This window comes from Anolis carolinensis, chromosome 3, assembly GCF_035594765.1.
Source record: "Anolis carolinensis isolate JA03-04 chromosome 3, rAnoCar3.1.pri, whole genome shotgun sequence".
NCBI lineage: Eukaryota > Metazoa > Chordata > Lepidosauria > Squamata > Dactyloidae > Anolis > Anolis carolinensis.
The window spans coordinates 138334537-138347094 of NC_085843.1; the positions used below are offsets into that span (position 1 = coordinate 138334537).

Here is a 12558-nt window from a genome sequence, read left to right on the forward strand (position 1 = left end):
AAGTCACGCAAAGCAGATTTAATAACAAATAGTTCTCACTTGATACGCACACACACGAGAAATTAAATGTTTATCTTAGCTGTAGCTCTAGGGAAAGGATGACAGATACTCTTCACTCCTATAACCAGAAGCAACGACAGCAAGTAACCAGTTGCTTAAAAGAAGCAGACGAATCCTGGCAGTAACATCACAAGACCTATTGCTTAAAAACAGAGCTTTTGGCAAAAACAAAAATGACAACCTCCAGAGCTAGCATTGAAAGCTCTTAAACACAAGGCTCAGTAGACTCATTCACCTGCTGCAAATATGCCATTTGTTTGTAACTAGATTTAATTTTAAATAACAACTGACCATAGCAGGGATCATCAAATGTGTTTCAAGACCTGTTAGGTTCACATAACAGGGATGAATAATGTCTATTTTTCAGTATGATAGTACAATACAGGTGTCCTAGCCTTCTTCTGATACAGTTTCCATCCTGATTTGAGTGAATGTAGGTATGGGAAATTTAGGACTAGTTCAAGGTCCAGATTTGCAGTCTGAAGAGGTAATGATCCAATTTAATTATTATCAGTATTTACTAGTATTTCCGAAACCTTTGCATTGTAGATCTCTTAAGGCACAGAAATCACAGTATCCTCTTGCTTTCAGGCAGCTCAAAGAGTTTCCCCCCTGTACCTGATCTTTGTGCCTATAGGCTTGTGTTACTAATTTAATATCAATGGATTTAAGACCCAATGTAGAAATTTCTCCCCTTGATGCATTGCTGTAAAATCAGATAAAGAAAGTGGAAAAAATATTAAAAACCACACAATGGAGATGAGATAATATATTTTAAGCTGATTATCAGTGTGATTTCCCGAATATTCAGGGAACTGAACATTTTGTACACATGCAGGGACATCAAGAGTATTACCTGTAAAAATCTCCAGGCGCTTGTAGAATAAAATACTATGCAAGACACTTGAAAAACTTTTTATCAGCATGCTTTATTGTTTGAAAGAATTGGCTGTGCAACAGGTCTTATGACTAAAATAGTCAATTAAAAGTACACCTTTCATTACAAAGGCACTGAAATATACTTGTATTAGAAAGACACATACAAAGGACAATGATGCCTTACAAAACTGAAGTGGATCTCAAAAATAAAAAAATAGATACATCCAAACATGTTTTTTAAAGTTTATCATCATAATAAGTCATTTTAGAGATGGAACAAAATGTAGATATTGAGTAAACCAGGCAGTTGGACAGGAAAGGAAATGTGATAAAATGGAAGGCTGTATCCTTCTTTAATAATTTAAGTAAGTCCCGAGGTTTTCAACTCAAAATTAATATATTCTACCTGGCATAGTCAGGAAGCACAACAAGACTCAATCAACTCATTACACAATAAATTAATGGGCTCAGTAAAAATACAGAACCTTTCTGACTAAACATGCTCAGCGAATTAACTGTATTTGTTTTGCCATACAGACCTTTTGTGCAGTCTGTTTTCCCCCAGAGGCAACGGTTTGTAGATTATTAGTGATTATTACAAACTAAAAAGCAAGCTGTGAGGAACATTTTTTGCTGCTTCATCTTAGGGACACACAAACATGACCCATTTCAGGATTTTAAAAGGCAACTGGTGATGAAGCCATAAAGGTATACGATATTTGATTAGGGCAGTGATGCTTCCATTTCAAATTTCTGCATAATTTGTTTAATGAGAGTTGCTGTGACAATGGTTTCCAGATGCTCTTGGTTTCTAAGATATAGAAATAATACAGCTACTGGTTTGCTCTCAATTTTCAAGTACTAAATCATTTCGGGAAATAATATATAAGCTGATGCAAAACGTAGTTTTTCCTGAACATTAGGAAGACCTTCCTCACTGTGAGAGCTGTTCAGAAGGACTGTGGTGGAGGCTCCTTCTTTGGAGGCTTTTAAGCAGAGCCTGGATGGCCATCTGTCGGGGGTGCTTTGAATGTGATTTTCCTGCTTCTTGGAGGTGGGTTAGACTGGATGGCCCATGAGGCCTCTTCCAACTCTATGATTCTATTTTATGATTCTAGTAAGTTAAATATGGTTGCATGTTTGAAAACAAGCAAAGTAAATCTCTGGTAGCCTTTCTTGCTGATTTAAAATTTAACTTGCAATGCAAATCAGCCTTATACTTTCTGTATGGAATGTTTCTTTAAAACCCAGACTTTCAACTAAATAATTACTGACCTTATTAGAAGGAAGGTTGAAACCGCTTGACATTCTAAAAATACAATAAAACATGTATATAGATATCTGATCCCAGTATACTAGAATGTCATCCTAAGGGACCCAGAAATTCCTAGAGAGACATCCTCTCAAAATACATTAGGTTCTCCAAGTCAACTCTATGTTAACTTCCTGGGGAAGCATATCATAGAATTGCCTGGAGGATCTAGCAAATACTTAAGAAATAATTTTCCCCATGGAAGGTAACTGACATGGCAAATATTGATTCTACAATTACAGGGGGAAATTTACCATAGGAAAATTTAAACCAATTACTCTCTAAATACATTGAACCAATTTCTCCCAATGAAGGTTAGAAGAATCCAACCAGACACAAAACACTTAATGGCAGTCAGAGCTCCGCGAATGGCAGATGGCCAAGCAAAAGGGGAGGAGTACAAAAACTTTGAAATGACATTCAAAAGAGCCTATGACGAATATCAGATTATGCAATTAAGAGTGGCTGCAGAGAACAAGAAAAGTCTTTAAAAAGAGGAAAAGCAGCTGAAAATGAAGAAAAAGCTACCAATTGCACTAAAAAACAAAAATGGAATGTGCATAACAAATAGATTGGAAATGAAACAGATATGCAAAGACTTCCATAACAACTTATAAGATTCCCAAGTGCAGGTAGTCAAAGTCAAACCACATGTTGAGATGGAAGAAATCTCGATAGCATCATTGAGTGAGGTAGATGCGGCCATACATAAAATGAAGCCAGGAAAGGATGAAATAAGAATAGAACACCTAAAAGTGGGAGGTCATAATCTTTAAAAGGCGATCGCAGAACATTTTATGCAATACTTGTGAAGTGCCATCTTACCTAAAGATTGGACAATGTCTGAAATCGTACTTCTAATGAAGAAAGGAAACATAGAAAACCTTAGCAACTATTTCCACTTCTCTCTCAACTATATAAACTGTTCACAAAGATCTTGCTACAAATAATATCTCAAGATGTGGAACTAGCAGGCTTCACCCTCAATCATATTCATGCAGTCAAACAGCTATTGGAAAAAAAGCAGAGAACATTGAATCCTGGTTTGTCTTGCTTTTGTTGATTACCAAAAGGCCTTTGACTCAGTTTAGATAAATGCTATCCTTAATGCTCTGTACCAAGCCGGTGTAAATCCAGCGTATGTGAACATCGTAAAAAGTATCAATACAGATAACAGATATTAAACTGTTATCAGAAGTGTGTCTTATCAGAATAAACAAAGGAGTGCATCAAGGAGATACAAAATTGTTTGTGGCAACTTTGGAAAAATTACATTTAAGGGCGGGATTTCAATTGATGACAAACAACTTTATCTCCTCTTTGCAGACAATTGCGTCCTATTTGCCAAAAATCCAGAAGATTTACAACATGATCTCCAACAAGTACAACTCTCAAAATCAGTAAGACTGGAAATGAACTTGAAGAAAACAAAATGGAGGAAAAATGAGGAGTGTGTTCAGCGCCAGTGTTATACACAGAGATGAAATTGTGGCTGGATATGTATATCTTGGACAACAAGTACAGTCAAATAATTTGGCAAATGGGTAAGAAGACGCAAGGCTGCTTGGACAGCTTTTAATCGAAACCGGACAGTGCTAACAGATGATAAGCTGCCAATGAAGGTCAAAGCAGATATCTTCAACACTACAGTTTTATTAGTAATATTTTACGAATCTGAAACATGGACAACAACAAAGTTAGAGAAGGAAAAAGAGCAATGGAAAGAAGGATGTGTCATATGACAATAAGAGATAAAGTCAGCAATAAAGAGCTGCGTCAAAGAACCAGCGTACGGGATGTGGTCAATGAAATCTATGAGGCAAAAAGAAGATGGGCAGGGCATATAGCACAAACAAAAGACAACCGAAGGACATGTTGACTAACAAACTGGATACCAAGAGACCACAAGTGGCCTGTATTCAATGGGATGAACCAATGGTTAAGCTATTCAGCCAGAAATGGAAAAGAAAAGCACAGGATCATATATTTTGACAAATGATAGATCTGGTGAAGTCCAAAGGAGTGGATTGATGACAAATTGGATAGGATAGGATAGGACATTGACTTGGACCCACACCCTCCTTCCAGAGGCAAAACTATTAATACTTCATTCTGTAATTTCTGGATCTCACTCTGTATCTTATTCAGGATGTGTGTATGTGCAACAGCAATTACATTTCAAAAGCAGGGGTTTAGATCTGAATCATGTCTTTCACAATCCTTACAGAAAGTAAAGCTATTATTTAATGGAGCTAGGAAAGGTTCCTAGTACAGGCTTCATTTGTTGGTAGTCTCTGACTTTCAGTGTTTTTCATTTTCGTATCTATTCCACTGACATCAGGATACATGAAGCCAGGATTATCTTGTCAAAACACGTTAAAACAGCACATACAGCGTTCTCACAGATACCTAGCATTTTTTGTTAACATTCGAAAAGCTACAGTATCAAATTGATTCAAGTAAGTAAAATATGCTACTTCTATGACCTGATATAGCAAGATCTGTCTGGCTCTCCCAACAGGAAGATGAAACCAGGGTCTATTGCTCCCTGCAACATGGAGGACAACCTTACTTTGGAAACAATTTAGGGTGAAATAATTTATTTTAAACACTACTGAACCAATATTTACACACCTCCATAGCACAGAACACTATTTAGGATCACTCTAAAAAGATTGTGCATTTTAAAAAATTAATGGGTGAACCTTTTTCATCAATGTATGCAAATATACTCAGAGAACAGATAAATATAACCTTTAAGAGCCTCCCAGCAATCAACAGTGGTCATCATGAGACACATGCTGGATTTCTCTCTCAGATAAGTTTGCAATAACATACAAGTCTTCCACAAGGTTCAGCAAGGCAATTAGGTTTTAAATGTATTTGTGATATTCACATTCTTTAGTCATTTTTATGGAACATTCAGAAAATGTATCTTTTAAAGAGGTAGTAACAGGAAAAGTATTTGGTAGAATGTTCACAACCAGTAATTCAACATTTACTTGACCTTTCTCCAAGTTACAGTGTTGATCCTGAAAAATGGATCTCACAAAAAAAGAAGAAGAAAAAAACAGGATGAGGGGAAAATATCTGCTTGGCCTCAGAAGGATTATCCTGGCCCTTAAATCAGAAATAGATAAATGCCAAGGGCTGGGGTGCCATATAGGCAGAAAACTAAATAGCCATACAGCCACACAGATTGTTTAGATTCAGTTTTCAGTTTTTTACATTCAAAATTTCATCTTCATATGGCAATTTCACTCCATTCATCTCCCTATCCTACCCTAGGACTCAGGAGAAGCCTTTATTTATCAAGGAAGTAAACTGGAATATAGCTTCTGGCTTACTTTCCTAATAAATAAGGGCTTCTTCTGGGGAAAAGGGTATTTTGAGTTTTGGAAAAATAAAATATGTTTGGGGGGAAAGTTGTGAGGAGGTAGGGGGAAATGTACAGGCGGATTCCCTGGGGGACTTTAAAAAATAGTTAACAGCTGGCATCCTATTATTGGCATATACAGGTGTAAGTCCACCTTATGGGTGTTTTTTGGTCATTGTGGGGCTTAGTAACCACTTCCACCTTCTGCTACATTTAAAGTCCTTCCAGGGCTCACCATTGGTCTATAACAGAGTAAAAAGACGCTGCTATTCCCATGCTGGTGGGAAAGAACAGATTCTATAGTGAGACACAAACTGATGACATTGTCTGCTAAGATCTCTATAGGATCCAACAAATCTCTACAAAAGACATCCTTGGTGATTTGTTGTGGTAGAGTCCTACATGAGGGACTCTTACTCTATGTTCAAAAAAACATAGGATTGTGGCTACATCTGGTTAAGATTTACTCTCCTAAAAGTATGCAGGCTGCCATACTTCATCCCCTGCAAATATAGTAGTATATTACTGAGTATATGAGCCTGAAGTACAATCTTAGTGGCACACTTCTAATGATTATTTTCTTCCAAAGACAAAAAGGATATATTTTAAAACTTTTCTCCAGAAAAGCAACCTTGGGCTCGCTCATTTCTTGAACGAAAACCTTTTATGGAGGCATTTAAAAAGTGTGATATGAACATTACACTGATACAGCTCAGGATTCATAAATATACATTCTTTGAGTAAAGTAACATTCATTTCCCAGATTTGCTTCTATCTGCAAAGCAATAAAAAATACATTCTTTGTTTCCCACCTGAGAAAATACATTGCAAAAGTCAAAGGTGTTTGGTACCATTGGCTTACATATACAACAGGGAGAGTTTGAAAGGGTTGTTTTCCAAACATTACTCTCCCTGCCTTGGAATCACAATTCCAAGCTCTGCTAACATGAACACAATGGTCAAATGGGAGGATAGATTAATGTGTCTGATACCTTTCAGGCTGGTCTATATTATTAGGGACCTATAATGAACCTCATGTGCTTAGAAGAGAATCACAAAAGCAAAAACAACTTATATGATGGTGGGATATCAGTACATTTCACTTTTGGTAAGGCACATTGACAAGATATCCTATAGGCCTCTGGATTAGGTTTAAACCAAGCATGGAAATCTTTCTCCCCTACCAGTCACCACACTAACTGGGGGATGCTGGGAGGTGTAGTTCAAAAACGAATACTGTGGACCTGAGACACCTTCCACCAGGGCAATGCCATGACAGGTAGTGAGGCCATTGGTCAACCCTGACTCTAGCCAAAAGTCATTTTTATACAGCAACAAGACTTAGCACCAGTTCCAACTGTGCCTAATACACTGTCTTAAGAGTAATGTTTAGGCAGCTATGTTTACTCTTTTGAATGATCCAGGAGCAATGATGAAGAATAGAGTCTTAGGGTGAAGTCTTTCTTTGTCAAGGCATTTTTAAAACAAAGGAAGAGGTCAGGGTTGCCCAAGCTTCACTGTTCCAGTAGAGAGCCCAGTTTTACAGCATGTGCTGCATTGAGCTTTTTTTTTTAAAAAACCTACATTTAAAACATACTGCATTTTTTAAAAAAAAATTGAACAACATTGCATGGTCAACATAAATGGGGCATAATTTTTTTTTCAAAGTAACAAGTAATTATTCAGTGCAAAAACAGTATTTCTAATTAACAGTAACATTTGGTTTGTATTGCATTAATATTTTATAATCCTTGAGAAAAATATTCACTCCAGAAACCATGATCACATGGGATCATACTGCAGTCTCAAAAATAATTAATCCTTGGGAATCATCCACTGATTTGGTGGCTGCTTGACCATTTGGCGTAACTTCAGGATAATTCTTCTTGAAATAAACCTAAGAAGGATAAAAAGTCCTGTGTTAGTTTTATTAACAGGCTTATTCTAATGCACACATGTCAAATGCAAGATCCCCAGGCAGAATCCTGCCCACCATGCCACTTTATATGGCCCGCGAGGCCTTCAATGCCAGGGAAACATAGTTACATTTATACAAACTTACAATTACAACTGGCCCATTGAAGGCAACCATAAGACTGATGTGGCCCTCGGTGAAAATGGGTTTGACACTCCTGTTCTAGTGTAAGTGTACACATGGAAATAAGACAGGTACTGTACATATTTCAATTTTTAATACTTTTCATGTGTAAAAAAAGTTGAATTACCTTTAGCTTGGCTGGAAAATTGCAACAAAACTGGGGTATATCAACGTATGTGTCTGCCGTCCCACTCAAAGTGCTAATAATTTAGATCAGCTGATAACTTTATCATTTGACATTAAATTGATAAATAAAATCCTTTTAACCGGCTCAGAAATGGAGATAAATTAAAAACAGGGTGACAAAGCTGCTTCGAAATCTAGTGTCTGCACAAGGGCCTTTCATTTTCACACATAAAAATAAGCACAATGGATTTGGATGTTAATATCAAGGTTGTAATCCCTGCATTTTACAAACTATGATTGACAACCATTGAAACGTCAGGATGTATGTATGAAATATCCCGGCGTTTAATTTGCGCCGTGGAGGAGTCATAGAGCCTTATAGAAATGTGATCTGGGGATAGGGTGCCACAATAATGAAAAGGCAAGGGAAAGCAGTAACAATGGCTCCACCAAGCAACTTCTCTAAAATGTAAGATGATACCAAATAATAGGACAGTTCTTTGCTGAGCCTTTGAGTTCTTGAATTCTACCAATTTCTAGCTGAACTGCCAGAGATACAGGTTTCCTGATAAATGTATAATCAGAACATAAAGGAAATGAAATGCTGTCAAGTTTCACTGTTCCACAATCATCCGTTTTTAGTAGCTGTATCATATCTCTGTTCCCTGACAGATGCGTGTAACAAAATGAAATAATGTCAAGACTTGTGTGCTCTTATCGGAAAATGTGTTTGGGTGAAAAAGGACTTCAAAATGTATTTTTTCTCCAAAGAAAAATATGAAAAGTTTTGTTTGAGCCTTTAAACACACACACACACACACACACACAAAATGCACTATCTTCCACATGTGTCATGTGTTAGGCCTAATATTCATGCTGCACTGGAAATAAGAGCATGAAGCCCATTCTTCGGTCATTTATGTCATTTTGGAATTGCTTCCAGTAAAATCATTAATAAACTGCCCTTCTCATATACAGATAAGGAATGCAATCCAAAGTGACCACTCTTATGGTGGTTTGCACATATGTAATACATTTGAAGAATTCCCTTTGGTAGAAAGCAACAGATAAAGCTGCTTTTAAATTACTCTTGCCAACTTTTCTTCCAGGACTTGTTTGCCTAAAAGAGCAGTCTCTAGGCAGAAATTCAGCAGGGGAGACTTTTCTTATCATTTCATCTCCATAAAATCATTTGCTGCTAGATTAATGTTTACTATACAGACTTTCAGGCACAGACACCTTTGCAGAAAAACAATTTGCAACTCCAGTTTCAAAACTGAACTTGGATTTTGTGCCGATAGGTGACTTAAGAGTGAAGTTCTAAAAATTGGAGGCCCACATCTTAGAGGCAGAAAAAACTCCTAGCTCAAAGGGAGAAAGCGGCACAAAGGTTTGTTAGCCAAAACCAGAGTTTAGACCAGGCCTGGCCAACCTACTCCAGGTGTTTGGGCCTACAACTCCCAGAAATCCCAGCCAGCTTATGAGGTATTAGGAATTGTGGAAGCTGAAGTCCAAAACACCTGGAGTGTCACGGATTTGCCATACCTGGTTCAGACAAATAATCTTTGGAATTGAATCCTCCAGCCATTATGACCACTGGCTATGCTGGAAGGGATGTTGCCCAAAAAAGTAACTTCTCAAGTTCTGGACACAAACAAGACACTGGAACCCCTTGTATACAGGCCTCAATCTCAGGAGGAATTGGGAATTTTTTTCCCATTTCCTCCCGGGATTGAGGCCCCACCCCCAACCCAAACCCCGGTCTTTCCCTGGGGTGATGGCTACGTGCTCTCCTGGCACAATCTGAGGTTGACCTGGGAAGGCATGGAGCCAGCTCCCAGTCCCCCATTTACCCCAAAAACCTAAGTGAGGGAGGCTGGCTGCACGCTCATACCCATCCAGTGAAAGCTCCTGGCGTGGAGTGCCATCCCGCTCCTTCAGGCTTTTGGAGCGAAAGAAACAGTATCGCAATGGGGATTGACACCCCGGATTGCAAAAGCGGTCCTGGGAGTCAATCCCCATAAGACCCACCCCTAGAAAGATCCTGACCTTACATTAAGGCTTGGATCTTTTCAGGTGTCAAATTAGTTTGAAGTAAACTCCGAATTAATTCGGGTTTATCTGAGGTGTCATTTGGATGCCTCAGGTAAACCCGTGACAGGTCCCGCGTTTTGGGCCAGTCTGGAAGGGCCCTAAGAGGAATAACGTGGAACTTCACAGCTACTGTGATAGCAGCATTTCTCTTAGTGGTAAGCAGAATATCAAGAATGTCAAGGAACACACTGTGTTTTATCCTCCTTTCACACACACACACACACACACACACACACACACACACATATATATATCTCACAATCTCAAGTCTAGCTGTTTTCTTGCAATGGAAACATGTCATTTTCAGCTCTGAGTATATATTACTCTAAATCCCAGTAATAAAGTATTGAAAAACAGGGGTTTATAATTGAAAAGCTCTGAAAGCTTTAACTATAGTGGCGTAGATGGGTTTTTTTCTGAAGTCCTGAATATGCTAACTTGTGAAAAGTAAATCACTGAAACAAACTTAATTACATTTTGTAGGGGTAAGGGCAGGTGGTGATAGGGAACTGCTTTACCTGTTTTGCTGTTTCCTTTATAGATTCAGCTTCAGCTTTACCCAATTGTTGAACCATCTTGTAAAACAGGCTTTCCTTTTCTTGCAACAAAATGTATGGCTCATCATATTCTTTCAGTCGTCCTGAATCCAAAACCTGACAAATCAGCAGAAACCAGCTGGTTAGTGGCAAGTGGAAATTGTCATCAGCAGCAAGGAAGAGAAGGAGGACAACAACAACATACAGGTTGAGAACTGAGTATCTGAGACACAATTGTTGCAGTTGTTTAACAGACACAACTATAAAGACCTTTCACTACCACCACAAAAATGCTTGCTGAAAAAGAACAGTTGAGAGGAAGCTAGTGATGGATTTGTGGGTGAAATTACTGTAAGTTTGGCTCTGGATTGTTATCATTGCGTGCCCTCTGGACTATTCTGGTGTGCCTTCACATTGTTTCCAGTGTTGATTTGTATATCTATTTTATATACCTATATACCTGGGGTCATGTAAACATTTCTCAGGCGGAAAGTGGTCACGAGTGGAAAATATTTAAGAAACCCTGGTATTTTTGACTGCTGTGAAAAGTAGAAGGCTAAAAGAAGCCAAGTGTTCAGAACAGGTCAATCCAGAAAACTGATATTTTCTAAGAGAAGCTGAGTGATGCATGGCTGGAACATGAGGCCTTAAAATAGTAATAAAATAAGATTTAGTTAACATATTGTTAATTACTCGGAGTCTGTGAACTCCATTAATCTAATTATTTGTGAAATTCACGCCCACCCTTTTGCCTTCACAGTTACATTAACATTACTAAGGACACATCTACACTGCCATGTAATCCCATTTCTGAATCCAGATTATCTGCTTTGAACTGAATTATATGGCAGTGTAGACTCATATAATCCAGTCCAAAGCAGATCATCTGGATTCAGAAACTGGACTATATGGTAGTGTAGATCCAGCCGAAGTCAGCACTTATTGCTGGAAAGAAAACAAGTCAAGTTCATCTTTCGAGGTAACCCTTTAAAGACAATAGGGATTTGTCATGCTATGGCAAACCTATGCCAGAGTTTGGATTACTACTTACAGAATCCCCTTGCCAACATGGGCAGTTATTTGAGCTCTGCCCTCGAAAAACAACCCCTTGGCTGCTCAGTTCAATTATATCCAAGCCTTTTTGTTTGGTCTTGCACCTCTGTCTTCTCCACCACGCTTCCTTTATCTTTATGTATCATTACAAAGTGTTTGCCTTTGTACTTAATTTTCCAAATCTCTTTGTTGTCTGCTACACAGATGTCCTATTTTCTGAGGACCCTTCTCTAAAACTTTTCCATTCATTAGCCACTGGAACGCACTCCTGTTCCTAAACGAAGCCTGCAGGGACTTTCTGGGACTCTTTAAATCATATGCAGTGTGTTGAGAAACAGGCTTCATATAAAGCAAAACAGTAACTCAGTTATTTATAGAGATCTTGAAATATAAGTGTATTGGCTACAATTGTATACAGTGTTCCCTCACTATTTCATAGTTCACTTTTCACGGATTTGCTCTTTCGCGGTTTTCAGTAAACTCTAAAAGACTATTACAAATCATAAAAATTACAATTTACAGCCTAAGGAAGGGAGGAAGGAGAAGCCAAAGGGAGAGAAAAGGAGCCCAAGCGGCAACGGGAGGAGAAGGAGGTGATTTATCAACACACAAATGGTCGATAAAGACTTAAAATAGTGTATAACTACTAAAATAATGTATAAATATTAAAATAGTGTCCCTACTTCGCGGATTTTCACTTATTGCGGGTAGTCCTGGAACCTAACCCCCGCGATAAGTGAGGGAACACTGTATAGGTTTCTTGGTTGAATAACATTGTTTCATTACAGCTTTCTTTCCATCATTGCTTTGTACACGGAAAGGTTTTCTTTATTACTATGTAGAGACTTGACTATTTTCAACTTATTATACTGACTATTTCTTCAAATACTTATTATTAACGTACTCCCTGACTTATATTCACAGACAACTAAACTATCATGACCTAACAGTTAGCTCCTTCCCTTCCTAACTGACCTTTTACTCCATTTAGAATGCTCAGGTTTTTTTCCAACTGTCATCTCTG

The 12558-nt window shown here is 38.1% G+C and overlaps 1 protein-coding gene across 1 annotated transcript in view; it reads right to left on the reverse strand.

The window, feature by feature from the left end:
* Window positions 1–970: 970 nt before the first annotated feature.
* Window positions 971–12558, reverse strand: part of abcc4 (ATP binding cassette subfamily C member 4 (PEL blood group)) — a 196885-nt gene continuing 185297 nt past the window's right edge. Inside the window, exons 30-31 of the mRNA XM_062975517.1 lie at window positions 10464–10598; window positions 971–7524 (exon numbers count right to left, since the gene is read on the reverse strand). Of these exons, the coding sequence (XP_062831587.1) occupies window positions 7420–7524; window positions 10464–10598 (240 nt within the window). The 3' untranslated portion in view covers window positions 971–7419. The remainder of the gene's footprint in view (window positions 7525–10463; window positions 10599–12558) is intronic.